Source organism: Cadophora gregata, assembly GCF_030347475.1.
Source record: "Cadophora gregata isolate MNR1 chromosome Unknown scaffold_2, whole genome shotgun sequence".
NCBI classification, from domain to species: Eukaryota; Fungi; Ascomycota; class Leotiomycetes; order Helotiales; family Ploettnerulaceae; genus Cadophora; species Cadophora gregata.
The window spans coordinates 1,252,927-1,274,510 of NW_026695925.1; the positions used below are offsets into that span (position 1 = coordinate 1,252,927).

At 48.9% G+C, this 21,584-nt stretch overlaps 6 protein-coding genes across 6 annotated transcripts; 4 read left to right on the forward strand and 2 right to left on the reverse strand.

The window, feature by feature from the left end:
- Positions 1–1,896: 1,896 nt before the first annotated feature.
- On the forward strand, positions 1,897–3,045 carry ONS95_007727 (uncharacterized protein; the record flags this gene model as incomplete). The annotated part of the gene is made up of 6 exons (XM_058501246.1): positions 1,897–1,996; positions 2,060–2,070; positions 2,120–2,156; positions 2,442–2,552; positions 2,602–2,729; positions 2,806–3,045. 6 exons carry the CDS (start codon positions 1,897–1,899, stop codon positions 3,043–3,045), a joined length of 627 nt encoding a protein of 208 aa, XP_058362563.1.
- Positions 3,046–3,889: 844 nt separating this feature from the next.
- ONS95_007728 (uncharacterized protein) lies at positions 3,890–7,007 on the forward strand. The gene is made up of 2 exons (XM_058501247.1): positions 3,890–4,612; positions 4,672–7,007. The coding sequence occupies exons 1-2, from the start codon at positions 4,018–4,020 to the stop codon at positions 6,120–6,122; spliced, it is 2,046 nt and encodes a 681-aa protein (XP_058362564.1). The 5' UTR covers positions 3,890–4,017; the 3' UTR covers positions 6,123–7,007.
- A 1,968-nt stretch (positions 7,008–8,975) lies between these two features.
- On the forward strand, positions 8,976–11,512 carry ONS95_007729 (uncharacterized protein). The gene is made up of 6 exons (XM_058501248.1): positions 8,976–9,007; positions 9,066–10,073; positions 10,128–10,204; positions 10,251–10,349; positions 10,396–11,294; positions 11,355–11,512. The coding sequence occupies exons 2-5, from the start codon at positions 9,888–9,890 to the stop codon at positions 10,931–10,933; spliced, it is 900 nt and encodes a 299-aa protein (XP_058362565.1). The 5' UTR covers positions 8,976–9,007; positions 9,066–9,887; the 3' UTR covers positions 10,934–11,294; positions 11,355–11,512.
- A 17-nt stretch (positions 11,513–11,529) lies between these two features.
- Positions 11,530–17,400, reverse strand: ONS95_007730 (uncharacterized protein; the record flags this gene model as incomplete). The annotated part of the gene is made up of 6 exons (XM_058501249.1): positions 11,530–12,798; positions 12,848–14,325; positions 14,372–14,616; positions 14,663–17,079; positions 17,129–17,256; positions 17,307–17,400. The coding sequence occupies 6 exons, from the start codon at positions 17,398–17,400 to the stop codon at positions 11,530–11,532; spliced, it is 5,631 nt and encodes a 1,876-aa protein (XP_058362566.1).
- A 394-nt stretch (positions 17,401–17,794) lies between these two features.
- Positions 17,795–19,937, forward strand: MON1 (Vacuolar fusion protein mon1; the record flags this gene model as incomplete). The annotated part of the gene is made up of 3 exons (XM_058501250.1): positions 17,795–18,500; positions 18,561–19,620; positions 19,694–19,937. The coding sequence occupies 3 exons, from the start codon at positions 17,795–17,797 to the stop codon at positions 19,935–19,937; spliced, it is 2,010 nt and encodes a 669-aa protein (XP_058362567.1).
- Positions 19,938–20,269: 332 nt separating this feature from the next.
- ONS95_007732 (uncharacterized protein) lies at positions 20,270–20,920 on the reverse strand (the record flags this gene model as incomplete). The annotated part of the gene is made up of 1 exon (XM_058501251.1): positions 20,270–20,920. The coding sequence occupies one exon, from the start codon at positions 20,918–20,920 to the stop codon at positions 20,270–20,272; it is 651 nt and encodes a 216-aa protein (XP_058362568.1).
- Positions 20,921–21,584: the final 664 nt, after the last annotated feature.

The following is a 21,584-nucleotide window of genomic DNA, read 5'->3' on the forward strand; positions in this document are numbered from 1 at the left end:
AGGGACTGGACCTAGAAGCCATCGGCGAACCCGGACACGTAAAAGCAAGCAGAAGAACTAGCAAGAAGCACATGAAGATATGATTGTTATCTATGACCAAAAAGCTCTAGGGAGTGCCTGAATAGATAGAATTGAGGTCGCAGCAGAGTCAAACTAAGTGTCAAGAGGATTGAGCTTGCTGCTGCCCAGAAGAGGGAGCGGAAGTCTTGCTTCCTCGCTAACTTTGAAGGAAGGATGGTAATTTACCAAACACCTCGTCCCAAGGTCAGCACAAGCCTGGCTGGCGCTCGACTCGACTCGACTCGATGCAGGCGCAGTGCAGTGCAGGTGTCCAGCTGATAGGCTGCTGGCAATGGCAATACCGTTCCATTTGCTCCATTTGCTACATTTGGCAGGAGGGGAGGAGGGGAGGAGGGGAGGAGGGGAGGAGGGGAGGAGGGGAGGAGGGGAGGAGCTGTCCAGCCGCCCTTCGGCTCAATGATTGGAGCTTCTTGGCCCATGCCTTGGGGGAATTCCTCCCTTGACCGCCAGTCAGCGTCTTTGGTTGAGCTTCATTTCTTCGATTGGAACAGAAGACAGAATTACAGTTTGGCCAATATCGTCACGCGCAAGAGAAGGCTGAACTACCTAGGTAGGTAGGTAGGGCAGGGAAGTCGCAGTGACAAGGACAAGGCGGCGGAGACAAGGCGAAACAGAATAGCCCGGGACCTGAGCTGGGGCTGGCTGGGCTGGGCTGGTTGCTGTGCCTGGCCTCGGGGCAACGCTAGCACGTCGTTTCAAGCTCTCTACCTTTCCTGTACGAAAGTATTGTACCTTGCCTACTGTACCTACTCACTCTGTTCTGCTGCTGCTGCTGCTGCTGCTGCTGACCTAGCGACGGGCAGTCAACATCGTCAAGTCGCATCAGAGCTGCACTAGTACTGAACCACCCCTCTGCGTCAACTCCACTCCACTACTAGTACGCGTAACTCGAGGATACCTTAACCCGCTGCACAACAATTGTTCCTTGTCGTTACACCTACCTACACTACACTACACTACACTACACTACACTACACTACACTACTCACTGCGCTGCGCGGCACACTCCCACCCCGTAAATTCCTCCCGGACAATTCGAGCGCACCCAGGCGAGGCGAGGCGAGGCGAGGCAGGGCAAAGCATCGCAAATCACGAATCCAACACGCGCATTGCCGTTCTCTCACCGACTCTCCTCCATTGACCCGCCGTCACTCACCTGCGCGCATCGGAAACATCAGACCAGGGCAACAGGAAAAGAAAGGGAAAAGCTGGGATCGCAGGAAGAGCAGTGCAAGCTCTCCACGTTAGCTCGCGGCAACAACAAGCATACAATCGTAATCAGCCGGCCATATCCAAACCCAAACCCAACCACATACCCCCAACCCCACGTTTATCTGCAGAGAACCACGATTGCATGCGACCTATTGCTCGACCCGACCCTACATTACATCGTCAAGCACAACCCAGACTGAACACAAGGCGCATTGTGCATTTGCAGCAGCTTCGAAACTCTCCGAACAGCTCCCAGCCAGCTGTGTAAGCCCTGCTGTTGTACCCCCCAGCCGCTATTTTCATCTCTGACGCGACTCCGCGCATCCAGGATACCTGCAGCCAATTTGTCCCAAAACACACACGCTCTCTGGATATACCCCCATAAAGAAGTGCATTAGTGTACCTGCCGGCCTCGTCCTGATTTGGGTAGCGTAACAAAGCCACTTCTCGAGGGATCTGATCTGCGCCTGCGATCTCGCTCGCTCGCTCGCAAGCCTTGCTACAACCTGACTTGACAGTTGTCCCACTCGGCCACCTGGCAGAACCAAGCAATTTCGAGGACGCCGCTATCCGAGAAACTGCAGCTTGCCATTCTTCATAAGGATGTCTGCATCACCGAAAGAAACGGACCACGAAGCTGGTGTCCAAAGCCCAGATGACCCAGATGCAGTGATGAATGATCCACACAACGCCGGCCTCCAATGTAAGTACCCCCTCTCTGTGCCACTTCGAGACCGAGTTACATGTAGATACTGACTCTTTCAAGTCGAGTTTGAGGTATGAAAGCCCCTCCATGTGTAACTTATAGCTCCTAAGCTTGCTTCAGGTGAAAGAACAAGATCGATGGTTACCTATAGCAAATGGTTAGTTCTCTTTCCTCTGATTTGTGCTCAAGAAATCCCCGCATCTCGAACCCCGCCGTGACTGGCATCGCTTGGAACAACGTAGGTATTAGACGCAGAGAGTCTACAGACTGGCCAGTCATTGAGCTTGAAGGACAAACGCTTCCCATATGTTGGATGGTGTCACTGTTGTCATACATCCTATCATGTCCCACGATTCCTCGTCTCAATCTCCAGAGACGCCTCATCCATCCAAGGCATCCAAACATGATTATTCCGATTCTAACATTCGTAACTTCGCTCCAGTCGCGCGGATTATGAAAACCGCCCTCCCAGAGAATGCAAAGATCGCAAAAGAAGCAAAGGAGTGTATGCAAGAATGTGTGAGCGAGTTCATCTCGTTCATCACCAGTGAAGGTTTGCTTGTCCCATCCCGTTGACATGTGGAAATTAACGCAATGGATAGCTTCCGAGAAATGTCACCAAGAAAAGCGGAAGACTGTCAACGGCGAGGACATCCTGTTCGCAATGACTTCATTGGGCTTCGAGAATTACGCAGAAGCACTCAAAATCTACTTATCAAAGTATAGAGAAGTAAGTTGCTACAATAAGACGATGAACACAAGAAACCCCCAAGTGACTTCGAGGATGGTGCTGATCGTTCCTACAGACACAATCAACCAGGGGTGAACAACGTCCAGGAAGTCAAGGAGGTTTCGGCTCCGCCGCACCAGGTGGAGCAGGAGCCGCAAACGCAGCATCAGCTAACTTCCAGGGTGGAGCCGAAGGGTCGAACAACATTCTTGGTCAACAAGGAGATGCAGGCGACCATGATGCCGGATCGTATGGAAACCTCTACGGCGGCCAAGTCTCAAGTGGGCACAATGGCGCTACTGGCGACGGATACTAAAGTCGCAGGAGCTCTCACCAAAGCACATAGGCGTATGGGAGTTGCACTGAATGGCTGGACGGAATTGGGATTCTAAGTTCTGCGTGTGTATTGACTAGGGTATTGGGATTGATGATTGGCATGGCTGGTTGGCTGGCTGGACGAGGTCTGGCTCTTGAGATACCTTTGATCTGTACATGAAGGAAGGGCAAAAAGTATGTGGTGTTTTGTTAGATTTCTTCGCTTTTATAAGCAACAGTCACAGTCAGCAACAGGTAGCTCAAGATCCATGGAGCATGGTAAGAGCAACAAGAACAGACCGGGATAGGTGTAGGATAAACAGTCCTCGAGTGTCAATAATATCCTTTTGCCTTGTTTGGTCTGATCCAGGTCGGATTCTATCTTTTCCTAGGGAGCTTGGTTGTGTCACGGGAAGGGTCAATCATAAAATTCTTGAAATTTCCAGAGCATTCAACTGTTCTGAGTTGCCATCAATTATTATAGTAACAGATTGAATCATTTCTCTAGATGCATGAGCAATGGAATACCGCTCTTCTTCAAGTTTGGTGAATCATAGAGGGAGGGACTGAGAGGTGCTGAGAACTTTGATGACCGTTGCAAATGAAACCACCGAGCTGGCTTGCGTACAGGAAAAGATGTTTGACACGAAAGATGCGCAAGTGCATGTCGCTGCATTATACGAAGCTTTGCGAATAAGTTACTGCACAGTTAAATAATGGAAATTACAGTTCAATTCTGTACTGAGGCCCCAGCACTCTGCAGATCGCTCGCGTGAGCTAGGTTCTTACTTCGTTAGCTAGCGGGGAAATAGCGGAACCAAAATAATTTTGGGAGGCAACCATCCATTTCTTCATTGCTACAGCACAACCCGCCCCTCGTCTCGACCAGCAATTCATACTTACACAACATAATTATTTACTTCCATGATAGCAGCCGACCTTCTTTAACTGAACGAGGAGTCGTGGTCTCGCCATGGTGTCCCTCGTCTCTGGCGCCAGGCCTTCAGCTTCAGCTTCTGCGCCTATCTCCAAACCAAGCAAACCACTTCTTCGACGAGCCACACTCTCTGGCACTGTCCGCAAATCCGAGGATGCTGAACTCGATATCGACTTGATGTCAGTACCACCGAGTCCGAATAAGAGAGCCCGAGTCACCTTTAATCCGACAGTCGAGGAGAAAGTCATGGAGGTATATCAGGCGAAAGGCAGAAGTTTAGACTCTATACGAGCGGAAGTCAAACGCTCAATCGAGGCGCATGTCAAGAATCAGGGTGCTAGCGAAGGATATGATAACATGAAAGAGATGTTCGCGCCGAGGAGAGATGAGGACGATGGGGGAGAGGGGTCGAATGTGGATCTGCGAACCTACTTAGTTGCGCTCACCAGCTACACATCGCTGCTGAACAAGAACTGTAATGGCCTGGTCAAGGCCATGCTCGCATGCGAATGGATGGGCAGAGATGAGGCATTTGTGAAAGCATATGTCCATTTCTTAGGAAGTTTGGCCAGTGCCCAAGGCGCATACGTCGGTTCGGTGCTGGGAATGCTAGTGGGGTACTTTTACGGAAGTAAGACATCCTTTGTCCTAGACTCCTGGCAGGATTTCAAAGGCTAATCTCTTTTTCAGTTCGATTATCCAGTGGACGACTTCCAGGCTACCCTGACGTAAATCGAGACCAGCTTACCACCCGAATTCACGTAGCCTTGAAGTACCTACTACGTCTCATTCCCTCCGCCAGCGGGATTTTATCCCCAATTCTCGCTGCGAAGTTCCCCTTCTCGGACGAAACGAAGAAGGTCCACGTTACATATATTGACAACCTGATCCGACTGATTGATTATGCGCCAGAGCTCAAGTCAGATACTTTTGCGCTGATCACGGATCGCCTGGTCAAGATTGACGTTCAAATGCAGGTGGATCTGGACGACTTGGATGATGAGGTTGCAGCAGCAATTGTTCAGGCTATCTCGTTAAATCCTTCTCGCGATGATGACGACGTTGGAGAGGATTCGGATAGCGATGCAGACTCAGTCACAAGCGACGAAGACATCCAAGGCGATGCTAAACGAATAAAGGAGGTCCAGGGAAATGTGGAGAAAATGGATGCCATACTCGACTTACTGTTCACCATATACAGCCCATACTTCTCGGATCCGAACAGCGTTGAAGCCGCCTCGATGTTCGAGACTTTACTTGGCCATTTTTCGAACATCATACTTCCAACATATCGTTCTCGACATACACAATTTCTCTTGTTTCACTTCGCGCAAACAGCAGAACATCTCGTTGACCAATTCGCTGGCACGTGCGTTCACTTAGCTTTTCAGTCCAGCCGACCGGCAGTATTAAGACAATCCTCGGCAGCTTATCTGGCAAGTTTCGTGGCGAGAGGTGCTCATGTTCCATCTCATGTCATCCGTACAGTCTTCGAACTCATTGGCAACAATCTCGATGTCATCCGATCCGATAACGAGCTCACATGTCGCGGCCCGGATCTGAAACGCTACAGCACATTCTACGCCATGACACAGGCGCTGCTGTACATCTTCTGCTTCAGATGGAGAGATCTCATCACATTTACAGATATTTCAGAAGAAGACGATCCCGCAGCTTTCATCGGACAAGATCTCACATGGACGCCTGGAATCAAAGACACTCTCACTCGCACAATCTACTCAAAACTCAACCCTCTCAAGATCTGCTCTCCTCCAATCGTTGCCGAGTTCGCGAAGATCGCTCACCATCTTCGATTCATGTACGTGTACCCGCTGCTTGAAACGAACAAGCGGATACGCCTGAGCCAGTACTCCTCTGGGCAAGGTAACGGAGCTCTGAGAGATGCGGGTAATGGCGGAAACAACGAGAGCTGGCATCAATTAGATGCGTATTTTCCGTTCGATCCTTATCAACTCCCAGTCAGCAAACGATGGATCGAGGGGGACTACGTTCAATGGAAGGGCATCCCAGGATTGAACCAGGAAGATGATTCCGACGACGAATCTGGCGAGGAGGATGACGAGGATGACGTCGATGTGGATGACGATGATACCGCGACAGATGGTGATGATGAGGATTGAGTTTTGAAGAAACCAGATTGGTTTCTGAATTTTTGCGCGGAGTTCTGGCTTTGATATTTGGACAATTCTGCGCGAAAATTGCACGGCGTTATGTGTTACTTTGTCTTTCGAATTTTGGGCATAGCGGGCGCGAAAAATACGGCAAAGCACACATGCGGCGGAGAGATGGACATATGGGAATAATTTCTACGCTGATGATTATGCGGGTCTGCATGGAGGCGTTTGCGATCTAGTGCGATATAGTACTAGGTTCCTTTTCTGGTGTCTCTACCTTGAGTAACAGAACTTGGTGGCTATGGTTTGGAATTAGAAACGGGTGGATGCACCAGCGGTTGGTCTCGATTCTCTAGAGTTTCTGGCAAATTACTTTACACTACATTTGTAGGTGGAGTTTTCCGAGAGATTAAGATGGTATGGCTGTAGATAGCAGTGTTTGAGAAGTAAACAAATACTCGTTCATACTCGCGTAATACTGGTGAATATGAGTCTTTGAATGGCCTCACCACAGACAGAAAGCTGTCCTTGTAGGCTGCATCTCACGCTAATTCATCACTTATTGCCTGATCTTATTATTCAAATTAGATCATTGTCCGGTACTTTGACATCAGGCAAAATCCACTTGGTATCTCCCCTATTTCCATCCAACGCAAGATGACGCAGAAGGCGCCTATTCCAAGCCTCTGGACATCAAAACAATATTTACTGTAGATCGAAGTACTGCTCTTCCCTTTCGGCAGAGGTAAGCATTACCATGGCCCCGCCGTCCATAAGTCTATGCACATAACACTTTCCAACAAGTCTGTATTTTTGTCGTTCGTGTCGCATAATGAAAAGAAGTTCTCCACCAGACAAAAGAACAATCAGATTTCCCAATTGCATTTTCCATGAGCCAATACTCATGTGTCCATTTGCTGTAGTGAAGAATTTATCCCACGCCAAAGGTTAGTCACGAAGCGAAACCCTTCCCTAGTTGACGTTCCGTGTGTAAGGTACTCATTCGGAAGCTCGTTTCACACCTTTTCTTCCTGCGGTCAACGTCCTGGTACAATCAGCTTTCGTGGTGTTGTCCGATGAATTTGCGGATGGCCTTCTCATAGCTTCGTCGGGTGTATTCGCGAATAAGTTTCCATCGGCTGTAGTGTCAGGAGAAGGGCGTTCGAAGACTTGCTCAAGAAAGTCAATTGAAGAGATTACGAATCCTTCAAGTGAGAGGATGTTCGGATTTTCGATGTCACCAATGGCGATGGAAACTTTTCAACTTGGAGTCCAGTTAATCATATGGTTGCGACGTATTAAGCCTCCCCGCGCTGCAAGACAATGATCCCATCGTGGGACCCAAGGTGGGAAATGAGAATCATCTTAATCATCCTCCTCTCTCATGGTGGACCACTGTACAGCGAGATTCTCCTTTCTTTGCATAATACTTTATGAGGCCTTCCCAGGAGAGAGATCTCTCTCCGAGGTCAGAAAGTCTCTGACCAAGTCCATATTAATTTCGAGGAGCGGTTCTTGTAGTCAGGTATGAATGAAACAACTGGACCTGGTCCCCGACAAACCCACCTGACATCGAGCCCGAATAATGCAAAGATCTTGTCTCTCGGATCAATTGCCTCCAGTTGAGATGATAAAAAACATATGGCGGAACAGGTGCGCCATTCCTCAGGATGTACAATGTAGGCGAGGCGCTGATAGGCAGCGATCTTCTCAAAGTCACATCGTAGTCTTTGTTGAAGAGCCACTCGGAGCAAAGATGAACATTGACCCAGTAAACTTCACAGGAGTCAAGAATAACACAAGCATTTTCTCTAACAGCCTCCTGAACCACCCAGACTCGCTGAGACGAAGTATATTCATAGACTATGTCGATTACATCCCAAACATCGTCACTTGGCGCTGGAATATCATCCCTAGGTAGATACTCTTGGTTAATCTGGACTCTGGTACTTCCTTGTCAATCAAAACTTGGTTTTACTTGGGCTATTTCTGCTACAGGTTGAACAGGGATATGGTAGTCGGCGTTGCCTCTGTATATTCTCCTAACTTCTTTGGCATTTTCACAAATTTCTTTCATAAATGACACTTGCTTCGAGCGCTCCTCCACGTTCTCTGGGTCAATACACAGAGCGTCCATCTATAGTCGTCTGGACCGATGTTCCTTCTCGTATCTGCTAGGGCAGGAGGTCCTGCCAAGTGTCGTGCCAGCCTTCGAGTATCTGAGTCGTTGACGAGCAGCCCCAAGAATTGGCGTGACATTGACAGCTTGATTGTTTCATATGACTGTAACTGGAGGATTATAGGTCCCTGTACGTAAGAGAGAGCCACATATTCCAGTTTCTCAACTGCATCTAAGTTGACAACTTCCAATTGCACTCAACGATGCCTCCAAATTTTCCGGGCAAGATATTGAGAAATTCTGATGGATTTAGGATCTGGCAATGGAAGCTCTACGTAGATCGAAGCTTGATGCCTCAAATAAAAGCTGCGAAGAGCAATATCCATGTTCCGTGCGGGCCCGCTTCCAGAGTCCTTTGAGGTTCGTTGTGAAGTTCGGATGCATAGGACTAGGCGAGGACGTGAAGGAAGCCGCGCGGAGAAGTCCATACAGACACGCAATCCCAGAACGTGAAGGGTTCACCCGATATCTTTATTTGTCCCATGATAGATAATAAAAGAGAATTACCTAGTCTTCATAATCTGTGTGAGGGAACGCTGGACCCGAAGAGCGTAGAAGGTTGTTCTAGAGCTAGTCTAGAAATGGTTAGCTTACCAACTTGGTCCGAGCTCGAATTGTAGCCTCCCTGCCTCCAAAGGCTTTTGGTTCCAGGTCTTCAACTTAATTGAAGAGTTGGTGAAGAAGAAACATATCAGCAGGAGCTGCGAGAAATGTGAATAGAATCTCTGCGGTGTCATCAGAAGTAAAGGGGAGATGCTGACTTGTGATAGACGAGGCTTGAAACTTCCGTGTAAAGCCTTTGCATGGGCAGTTTGAGGCTTCAGTTTCAACGATATATCGGTCACTTTCAACTCATGGCCAGCTGAAAAGTATCAGACATCTCAAATACGACAACCTTGACCTGGTTTCTTCAATGAGAACGAGACCCGGTATTGCTAAAGTCATTTTCTAAGACCGAGAAGCGTCATTCGAAACGCAAGGAAAAGGAAATTGAGGAGGTATTGCGGGCAGCAGGCGATCACAGACCGAGAATTGAGTTGTTTGACAACAGTCCTGTCAGACGCGCCCGCCACAGTACAAATAGAGAGGCTTCGACGTTGAATACGGTTCAAGTTGTGATCGAATTACAGCCACGTGAGCAGGATCCTGGCCCACCAACGATCAACCACCACCAAAAGAAAAGCTTCTTTGCAGAATCGGCAGGACCTGAACTCTCAGGATCCTAAAAAAATTATCCTGGCGCATTTGTACCTGGATCAGAAACTCTGTTTGGGAATTCATCCTCGAAAAGCCCAGCAAAATCATCTAAAGCCGTCCCTTTGCTACCTACATCTCTGGACATAAATCTGAGAAATTCAGGGAAACCGAAGAAATAACTTATTAAGCTAAGGTCCACATCGAGAAAGCAACTTCGCATTATTCGACACGCCATCAAACAGACGCTTCGAAATCCCTGCAAGACAATTTTGGGAATCTTGAAGGGACTGAAAAAGGCCAAACAAAGGCTGTGGTTAAAAGCGAGCCATCTGTCTAGAGCCAACACAAAGTCGCAAGATTGCAAGGGACGCACTTCTATATCGGTGCTTCCGCCCATGTTACTCCTCCTCGGTCCTCTCCAGATCGTTGTCAATCCACTTGCATGTCAACAATCGCCAGCGGACACCAACGAAGCCTTGGACTCGAGCAGATTGTCTCCGGCGAAACGGTATTCCGCAGCGGAAGTTCCAACCCAGGCCATTCCAACTCTCACCAGCTCGAAGAACTTCTCGCAGACAGGGGTTAGCATAATCAGCCCTAAAATGATGGCTGTCCAGGAGTCTGATCGAGACCAGGAATCTCAAAGCTTCGAGTTGACTGATCAGTGCCATCACTACACGCACATAGGGGAAGTTGAGTATGACATTCAGAAGTAAGTGCGAGCACCCTCTGATGGAGACCATTTACTAATTCGAAAGGTACTGGCAGCAACGATACAGCATCTGGTCCCTGTACGACGAAGGAGTCTACATGACGGATGATGCTTGGTTTGGAGTCACTCCAGAACCTGTTGCAAAGTGATGATCTCCCTTTTCCTTTCAAAACTCAACTAACAACTCTCAGCAAAGTAGCAGAGGATTTCGCAGCCCTCGTACCGGAATCAAAAACAATCCTAATCGATATGTTCGCTGGTGCTGGCGGGAACGTGATCGCATTCGCCCTGTCAGAACGCTGGTCAAAAATAATCGCAATCGAGAAAGACATCTCGGTAATAGCGTGCGCGCAACACAATGCATCTATCTACGGCGTCGCCAACCAGATAACATGGATCAACGACGATTCATTCGCCTACCTCGCAAAGCACTCATCGTCAATTGATTCGTCTCAAACTGTCATCTTCGCCTCGCCTCCGTGGGGTGGACCTCGCTATGAGGAAGGTGAGATTTACAACTTGAGTAAGATGCAGCCGTACGGCATCAAGCAGATCTACGAGGTGGTCAAAACGATGGATTCAGCGCTCTATTTACCACGTGGTAGTGACCTGCGGCAGATAGCTCGTTTGGCTCCTGGTGAAAAAAAGATCGAAGTCGTGCAGTATTGCATGCAAGGCGCAAGCAAAGCGATGGTTGCATACATTCCGGCAGCTTCTTCGGCAACATAGATCAACCCAGTTGACGACTCACTATAAAGTTGCTATTGAAAACCGAGCTAGCAGATTGAAACTGGCAAGGAATGTAGCTAGTTTGTCACAGTTTGTGGGGGGAAGCAAAATCATGCCTTGAAGCCTCAGGGTCAATTATTCCCACCTTTGCGCTGAAGCAAACCTTTTGTTGCACTTCGCAGATATTCAGACCTGAGGTTGTAAGGCAGGCTCACATTAGCTCCAGGATCACTTCTTCAGTGCTCTGCAACGAACAATGTCAGAAGATAAGATAGACGCAAGAAGAAACGAAAACTCACTTCGACAAACGGGTATATAATTTGTGAGGTTTGCGACGACGACTTGGTATGATCTGACTTAGGCAAGCTTCCTCCCCGTGGCTGCCTGTTTCGAGGTTGTGACTCGTAATCCTGCTGGGCAGTGTGCCTGTAACCTCAGGCTCTGGAATAGGTACCTGAAAGACCAGGATCGACGAATGACATCTTCTCAATTGGCAGGACGTAGTTGGACAATAGAACCAACACTTCACACATTTGGCTGCGGAGAAAAGTAAAGTAGGAAGTATGATGCAACCCCTTCTACAACATCTACACGATCTACAACGCCTTGACTATGCTTTTCTCATCAAACAGATCCCTCAAGAGTCCCATTCTACAAACCTCCCAATCAGGCACACTCATCGAGTATGTGCTCTCGAAAGCGAAAATGCTCAGTTGGCTGAAAAAAGGTCTCAGTACCTTGCCCACCAGCTCATCTTTCCTCTCCCACGTCCCTTCGTCGTTGATGCCGCCTGGGCCCAGTAGTGGCCTGCGACTTGTCCCGTTCGCAGCCTGCACGGCAGCAGACTCCATGTGCACTGCCGATGAGAGAGCGGTAGAGCCAAGTTCTTCGGAGAGTTCGTCGATGAGAGCGACGGGGTGGAAATGAGAAGGCCGATAAACAGCGTCGATTGTATCAGTGATGAAGAGCCACTCGTGCAGCTGGAAGTCATCCGGTGCGATGCACAACAATGTGTCCAGTAGCTTGCAAGCTTGCAGAACTGAACTGTTATTGAATGTCTCTGAAGCAGCGCTGTGATCTGGCGAGACGACGGAGGAAATGGCTGCGTGCAGCTCTGCGTTCACAATCGGCCATAGCGTGGATAGGTGTACAGCTGACGTTTTGAGGGCAAGTGCACGAATGAGCAAATAGATATCTGCTCGAGTTGTGGACGATGGTGACGAAGTCGTCGAGGCTGCGAGTAATTCCACAATCTTCTCTAGCATGAGAGGCAGATCACTAACGAAGTTGTCATTCATCGTAGCTAGGATGAGAGTCGCAATTCGGCGGAGGTTGAGCTGTGTTTTACGATCAGCTTCCAGCCTGGCCGATGTAGCTCCAACTCCAAAGACAATTCCAGCCGTGGATGGCGGGAGCAGGCGAGAAAGTAGCTCCGGCATCCTCTCCTTGTCGCTCAAAGTCCATTGCTTCAAGAGAGGAAGCCAGTCACTTTCAATAAGCGGGACGGAATTTGCAAAAAATCTTGCATCATTGAACGCATCGCTTAGGTCCTTCTTCCAGGTCTTTTGTGTGTTCGGTAATCTCGCTAATTGATATAAAAGTACCAATGTACTCTTGGATATATTTTCGGGGAACGATTTCGATTTGAAAGTAGGCCCAATGACACTGGCGGAAATTGTGTTCGCTGCTGCAAGAATACGATCAGGTTCAACCAGGATTTTGGGAAGGTTTGGGGCAATGGATGCAAGTATTCCCACGATGTCGTCCGGCCTCGATGAATTGCGGTCGTCGCTTTCTGTAGAACCGTCTGCGAACCCTATGGGGCGGGTCGTGAAAATCGCGGCGAGTAGACGAAGGAATAGATCCTAGACAGTTAGCTGACGGTCAAAATAGAGACAACAATTCATCGCTCACTCCTAACTCTCTCCTCATTCGCCTTTGCTCTCCGAAGTTCGTATTGTCCACTTTCTCGCCTAATATTGCAGCAAATTCAAGCAGACTTGGCAGAGTCTGTCGATGTGGGAAAGGGTTCCCCAGTATATCCTTCAAGAAGGTCATGCAATCCGTCCATATTTCATCCATAGCATCATCTTCTAAGGACCGAGCGTACTCCACCAAGAATACAACGAGGTCCGTGTCGCTCAAAGAGGCAGTCAATGTTGATTTCCGGGCTGGATCTAAAGCAGAAGGATTCGTGCGACTATAAATAGCATTAAAAATAGCTGGTATGGTGTGCTTTGGCCTGGACCCATCAAGCACGTGGAGAAGATTGAAGACAACTGGCGATTTCGGGTCGTTGGGTCCGTTGGCAGATTTTTGCCAAATCTCCACAACAGTTTCCAAGCACTCGAGAGCTTCTGCTGCGAACAGATGCTCGAGGAGTCTCCTGGCTCTATTTCTCATTCGTAAGGAAGTATAGTTGAACGAAGCTGCTGAATCTGCATCTTGCATAGACCCACTCTTCCCGCCCCAAGACCAGATCAGGAAACAAATTCGGACTGCATCTTGGAAAGAGAGCAAAACGGTCAGCCGGTTATTTGCCGTGGCACTCCTTGCCTGCGGTGTCTCCGATGCAAATACTCCAGATACCATATTGCCAAAGAACCCCTGTGGTTGTTCTGGACTTTTGGCTTGAGGTGTCTTCATCTCATCCTGCAACAGTCGGTCATGGCCTCGGGCCAGGACATGTTCGAGGCCGTTGAGTAGTGAAATGAGTGTTGATTCCGGGGCAATAGAGTCGTCACAATCTCCAGAATATCCCTTGAAGGTTTCCTGTAAATCATTGAAAGTGCTCCCAACTTGTGCACACAGCGTCTCCACGAGTGGGATCAGTATTTGAAAGATTGTATCAGAATACAAGGGTAAACATTCGGTAAGAAAGCTGACCCAGCTATCCAAAACTGGCCGGCTACTCTGTGCAGCAAATCCTGATTGAAGACACTGCACTAGTGACGGGGGCGGAGGGGGTACGCTTGGTGAGATCTGATGCTCGCCCCGTTCCATCGTAAGCGAGAGTCTTGAGTTCTGAGAAGTGTCGACCAGAGCTCGTTTGCTTTCTATTCTCGGTGACGTTGGAGGCGCAAGTGCTGGCCTGGACATGTTGCGAAGCTTGAGTGCATCAAACACAACATCCAATAATAACACTTGGATGAAGGGATCGGGCCCATTAAGCGATTGAATCAATCGGATAATTAGTACATTCTCCAGTTGCAGCTCGGCAAGAGGGAGTGAATAAGGGCTTAAGAGAATCTGGTGAAGGATAGTCAAAGCAGAGCGGTGGAATTGACTGATGCGGGACTCTTCGAGCTTTTCTGAATCATGGCTTCCTGAGATTGCGCGCAGACAGACATGGAGGAAGAACTCGAGAAGTGTGATCTCCCCATCACGACCGGCTAAACATGTCAGAGAGCGTAGTACTAGAGGCAGAATAAAACTTACTAATGTAGAACAGCGAAGGGCGGCTGGCATCCGTCGAAATGCTACTCTCTGCAAGAGCAGCCCACATATGGTCAGATGACCAGCGTAACATGTTTGACACGGTTCGTAGGTAGTAGAGACATTGATCCAGGTCATCTTCGCTGCTGTACTGCTGGATTGTGCTGTCTTGATAGCTGGAGCCTAGGTCGCGCAGGGTTTGTAGGAATGCAAAGCTCGAGAATTTTGACACAAGTAGATGGAAGAGCCTGCAAGATCTTAGCTGGGTGTACTAGAAAATGATGCTGTACTTACCTATCGATCCCTACAAGACTCTGCAGCCAAGTTCTCATAGTCATGAAGAGTTGCGTCCGTTCGTCTAGGAGCGAGTCGAGTAATAAAAACAGTGGTCTGGATAGCATTACCTCATAATTTACGACACCGAGTAGACGGGATGGGCCCCTTGAACCTGTAGTCGATGTCTTCGAAGACCTTCGATCCAGATGAGCTGCAGTATCTTGCATAGTATGTGTCCACAATACAGTGAAGCTTCTTCCAGGATCTGCATTTCGAACAGCAAAAGTGCCGCTCGTATCCTGCTCGACCATCAAGGCACATATCGCAGCTTCGATTTCGTGATTAGAAATCGTCAATGCCGTTTGAAGTTGCCAAAGGCATCGAACAGTCTCAACGTGGTACTTGGGATGAGATGCTGATAGATACGACCAAGCGTGGCGCACTAACGGATTGACCAGGCCCGACAATTCTGTAGCGGAAATATATGCTGTCGAGTATAGATTTGTGGCAAGAGAGATTATCGAATTGAATGTAACGAACGGCAGCTGTGACGACGCACTTAACCTTCCTTCTATAGATGAGATGAGCTTCGATACATTCAGACATTCAGCTTTAGGAACCTTGTTGATCATCATCACCAACAACTTGCTCTTAATACCAGCATCAGCACTTGACACTGAATCAGACAGGCTTTGGCATGTGATGCTCCCAACCTCACGCATGAGAAGTTCACTGAGATCATGCGATGAGTATGGTGGCGGAAACGCGTCTAAATTTCCCAGGTCTTGGACGTAGAATCTTTTGATCTTGCTTAGTATTTCCGTGTTCTTCAATTTTCGTAACGAGTACCCATCTATGGACGTGGCTGTTGATTGGCTCGTTGAGGACTTAGTTTGAAATGCTCTCTCTGGGATAAGATCGACCAAATCTATGGCGATTTGTAGTGCTAAGGTTGAGACCTTTTCGGGAGTTCCAGCTTGACCATCCTGCTGCTCAGTTCTTTCCTTTGCATCTTCCAGTAGCGTGAGGACGGCCAAGGTTGTCAATGGCGCATGTATCATTAGCATCTCTTCTTCTCGTACATTGAAATGTGCGATAATAAAGGTTACTAAAGAGAGCCTGTCAAGTCTCTCAGTCGTGGATAACTCGCCAGCACCAATGGCTTGAGCTATTAACCCAAGAATTTCGCCCCATATCAGACCGCTCTCGACGCCGTCGAAGAAGACACTAGCACTGCGAAGCACTTCAGAGAAGTCTTCTTTGGTGGCTGCAAGGCCCTTGAATTTGCGAACGCTGTCAACGACAGATAGAAATATGTCTGGAACCACAAGACCTCCAATTTCCCATCTATCCATTAATGATAGACATATTCGAAACGGACGAGCTCTTTCGACAGCATTGGTAGAGTCTCGAGCAATGAGTTTCAACAGTGCTTGGACTAGAGGCTGCAGACCATACTCTTCAAAGTACCGCGTTCTCGAAGATGGCGACGAACCAGTAGGATCTCCAACCACAGATGTTGGAGACTCTGGCCCTCCCTCACCATCGTTGCTCACGGGCTCGGGCCCGAGCAACCAAGTCCACAAACGTCGATTGAGACTCATCTCTCTCCGTGAGACTACACCGGCAGCAGCTGTGATCAGAAGCTCCAAGTCTTCACTTTTCACCCTTCTCTGCAGAACATGCGAGTGAAGAGGTAAATGAGTGACAAGTAGATCAAGAAACCCTCGTTGTATCAAAAGCTGCTCATCACCCAAACCAGCGGCAAAGCACCGCAGTAATAAACCTGGCTCAGGAGATGTTACAAAATCTCCGAGCCGTCTTGCTCCCGCTTCATCTTTTTGCGATCCATTGGCAGTCGTAATCACTGATTCCGAGTGGAGAGGTTGACCTAGCTTTGGAAGGTTCCGAACCAAGTACGAGAGAGCACCCTGTCGCCGGCCATTGCTCGTTATAGCTGCAAGAAAAAAGCACTGCCAGAAATAATCATCTCCACTGCTGTGGTGTTCTCCAAGGTCCTCAGTGCTCGCTGGTCTCAGAGCCTGCTTGAATCCATCCAAAAGTTTGAGTGTCCGCTCAAATTCCTCACTTGTCTCCTCTTCAAGACCAGGAAGTAGCGCAAGTATGATAGCCTTCAGGGCTGGTCGGAGTGATCGAGCATCCAAGTTGAGAAGGTACCTTTCGAGCAGCTCTAAGAAAGGTGTTCGTACAGACAGGGATGCGAACGAGAGGGTTGACGAGAGGCCAGGCAGATATAGAGGAAGGTCGTTTGAAAGCGCGTCTCTTCCTATCATGGAGAATATGAAGGAGTAGACTTCAAGGGCCTTTTGGTGGACGCCGGAAGGGAGGGCAGGGTTCAGACACTGTGCAAGTCGCTTTGCGACAATTGCTTTCGAAGGAACAGCTTTGATGTCCTTGGGATGGGCTTGGAGAGACTGGCATTGTCAGTGTTCCATCTGCTTGAGCGAGATATCAGGGCCATACCTTTAATAGTCGTCCCAAAAAGGAAATGTAGTCTGCCCATTCCTGCAACGCTGTATCGAACAACGAGAGTGATCTCTCAACACCAGAGGCATATCTGCGAAACGCTTTGTCTTTGCTTGGAGGCTCATCTAGGACAGTATCAGTTCATGTGCCTTCGGAGCTGACTGGAGTTCTGTACCGGAGCCTAACTGGTTCCTCCACTTCCTCGGAATTGGTGAAGCTCTCCCAGAGCTTGTAGGAGAGACCGACTGCATGTCAGCCTCAAGGGCCATAGTTAATGCAGTTTGCTGGAGTTTTGAAGATCATTGGCATTGTCCAAGCGTCTCGTAGGAAGAGCGCAAAGCTCTAAAGAGTGCGAATGTATTGTGCTGTTCGTCAAGAATTAACTCTCTGGCTCTGGCTCTGGCTCTGGCTCTGGCTCTTGCTCTTGCTCTTGCTCTGTCCTGCCTCAAGGCTGAAAGTCAGGATCTCCAGGGCGGTTCCGTGGCCTCTTTCGTCCCCAAGGCTGTGCTCGCGGCACGGCAAGCCACTCACTCACTCACTCACCCCACGTCCACACTCAGCAGCATCCCTGCCCTGCATCACCATCACCCGCCACATCTAAACTCTAAGCAGACCGAGAAACTGATCGATGACGACCTGCGAATAGCTACAACTTCATCCTGAATGGGACCCTCGAGCCCTACTGAGGCCTCTTCAGTTCAAGTCAATGTGCCAATCGAATCAAGGTCAACGGTGCAGGCAGCCCCGAATAATGCCACCGATCCGATGACCACGGCAGAGCAGAACGAGGATTCAGGAGGGACAAGAAGCGGAAGCTCAAAGGGGGAGGCCAGTACCTCTCAGATTGCCACAGCGGATCCTAGTGGTGGAGGACAAGAAGCAGAAGAACCGCGGCCTCCTCTCCCCCCTAGGCCTTCTCTCCTAAAGCCTTCAGCTCGGCCAGGCTCAGCGTATGCGAGCAAACCTACAACTGGCCTATCCTCGATCGATATCCAGACGCTATCATTTCCGGATGGCTCACGAGGGACGTTCTCAACACCAACAAGTCGATCGGTCTCCGAGTCCGTATCCATACCAGGCACAGCTGGAGGACAGAGTACACCAAGTAGGAAGTTTAGTCGCAATGGAAGTGATTTGGACGACAGTGCGAGTCTCAGGAGCCATGCCCCGACACTAAGGGCGAATGGAGATCTCGCAAGTCTGCTGGACGACGGACTGAACTCCCAAAGTGCTGCATGGAAGTTGCTCAGTACACAAACCGAGTCTGTGAATGCTTTTGAAGTTGTGGATTTTGAGGATGCCTCAATAGCCAATTTCGAGAACGAGTTTGATGAGATCGAAGAAGTGGACAACAAAGGTGCCAATGGAGGTAGGTCTAAGCAAAGCCAAATATATGACAGGCTTCCATGCTGATTCTGTGCCGTTACAGAGGAAGTCCTCCTGCAATGGAAGTCCAAACTCAAACATTATCTCATCCTGTCCTCCGCTGGGAAACCTATATACAGTCGACATGGTGACCAAAACCTAATAAATGGCTATATCGGGATTATTCAGACCATCATATCCTTCTTCCAAGGACCAAAAGACCCGTTGATGGGGTTCACAGCTGGAAGCACCCGGTTCGTGGTATCCATTGCTGGCCCGCTGTACTTCGTAGCTATTAGCAAGCTGGGAGAGAGCGATGCTCAGCTGAGAGCCCAATTGGAGGCACTATACATGCAAATTCTTTCCACGCTGACGCTACCGACCCTGACTCAGCTGTTTACGAATCGGCCAAATACAGATCTGCGGCGACCTCTTGAGGGTACCGAGATCCTCTTGTCGTCGTTGGCGGACACTTTCACGAAAGGCTCTCCTACTGCATTGCTTTCGGCACTGGAATGTCTAAAAATCCGAAAGTCACAACGCAATGTCATTAATAATACATTTTTGAAAGCGCGGACAGATAAGCTTCTCTATGGACTTGTCGTTGCCGGTGGGAGGCTTGTCAGTGTCGTCAGACCCAAGCGACACTCGTTGCATCCTAGTGATCTCCAATTGATTTTTAACATGCTCTTTGAAGCCGGAAGTGTGAAGGCTGGCGGCGGAGAGAACTGGATACCCGTTTGCCTACCAGGATTCAACAACAGAGGATACCTTTACATGTATGTCAGCTTTCTGAGTGCTTTGGATGACGAAAAGGAATCAGAGCAACGGCCTTCTACTGCGAATAGCAGCAGTCGAGAAGATGAAATTGCGGTCTTGCTCATCAGTGCGGACAAAGAAAGCTTCTACGACTTGAAGCAAATGCGGGATGATGTTGTAGCCCAGCTATACAATAATGGCAGCATGCAAATAATTAAGACAGCTGTCCGCCAGGGCCGCCCTAGCACAACAGACATTGTGCCTGGAACACCGTTACGACACTTCCTCTACAAATCACGGTCGAATGTCCAGTTCACGATGCCATCGTTCTCTCCCCACTTCAGCACCCCAGTAGCCAGAAGAAAGTAAGGACATTTCGTCGTATTTCTACTCCTTGTAACTGTCCTCTTGAACCCAATTAACCACGGATATTGACAGACTCATGACGCTCTACCACAATCTACATGCCTCCACCCATGCCAAGCATGCCCATCTCAAGGTCCTGCACTGTGTGAGCCGAGATAGTATCTCGCTAGCGTGGACAACGCCGTTGTTCGAGTTCTACTGCGTCGCAGGACCGAATGCATCTCGGGCTGGCCTCGCCCAAGGTGCGAACAAGGTCATTCAGTGGGTGAAGAGGGAGGAAGAACGAGTCTTCATCATTGGTGGTGCTGTATTCTAGGACGTCCAGGATCTCAAGAAATCAAGATCCATTCAGTACTAGTAAACTGTCTCACATTTCAACGATGAGGTAAAAGAAGCTTCAAGGTCTTACGTCCAATAGGAGATACACTCTTGCTGTGGTATACACCTTAATCATGGAAACTCATACGCTCTCCTTGGACCTGCGCTCGACAATATGAAATACGCGCAATCAACTATGATTTTCAAGAGAATCTCAGTTCAAAAATCACACCATATAATTTCCGCTTACAAACCCTCAACGCCCAGAGAGCCATCGCAACGGCAGCAGAAGCAAGCCCAAGCTCAATCGTCCCCAACTCCCTCCCACCACTACCTCCTGAAAGCCGCAAAGCAACTCCCCGCCGACTCCCTCATACCTCTCTCCCCTAAACTTACATCACAGATCGTGGGACTTATCTGCTCCGTCTCACCCTCCCTCACCTCAACCTCACCCACCTTAGCAAACGCCAACGGATCCTCCTCAGGAGCTTCATTAGCCGTAGCATCATAGCTGAAAGTAGAACTTGGGTGTGGAAATTCAATAGATGGTAAAGGTTCTGATGAACAAGAAGAGGAAAAGGAAGCCCAGGAAATTGTTTGTAACATGGCTTGGATACGAGCGTACACACTCCCACGTCTCAGGGATGGACATTGGCTTTGCTCCTTAACTTGCCGAGCTTCTTGGTCCTCCTGGATTTGAGCGCGCCTCCATTGTCTGGAATCGACACGCGTGACGTACTGGGGTTGCATGTGACGGATGTTCTTGTACTCGACTACAGCTTCTTTGTTGTTGGTGGTACCTTCGTCACTTTCGAAATTGGGATGGTAGGAAGTGTGGTTATATATCGAAGCTTGTGCTGTGAGGCGAGGGTCGAGGTGGGGATCGATGGGGACGGTGCTGTATTGGAGCAGGTCTGTATTTGAGTTGAAAGGAGTTGGCTTGAAAGCATTGATCCATCGGAATGGGAGCGAGGATGGCATATTTTCCTGGTTGTGGTTTCTTTGAGTGGTTAGTATCATATCTGTGGTGAAACTGGATGCTGAGTCGCTTTCCTTACTCTCTACCTGGCGTTGCTGTTGGTCGTAGAAGAGCTGTGCTTAGCTGGAAAGCGAGGTACTGTCAAGGGGAGCACGTTATATTTCAGGTACTGGGAGATTTTCCGAAGGTCTTGTATGTCTATCAAGTAGTAGCTCCCTCCCCGGTGGGCATCCATCATGGTGAAGCTGTCAAAATGGGGGATGGGGGCTTTTGCTGTAAACCAGTACATCACGAAGTGGAGAGGGTGGTCATTCGAGCCTTTCGGTCCCTTGGCTTCACCAAAACTCATAGCATTGTAGACATTTCATTGGTACTTATTTGAGAGCTGGTCTTTGAGTGAAACTCTAGGCCCGATTTTGTATGATGTGACCACCATTTGGCCCCTTCTTGTTACTAAGTTGTTTAAGCGACAGCAAAGACAGACAACATTCCCAGACTGACAGACTAAGTCATTCCAGTGCGAAGTCTGCGGCTTGTTCCTTGGCTCCACAAGTTGGTTTAACGATACTATTGTACTGAGCGAACACCAAGGATGCCAGTGCAGCCACCAAAATTGGGTTCACCTCCTCCAAACTATTCATTGCTCAGGCAACATTATCTTTGCCT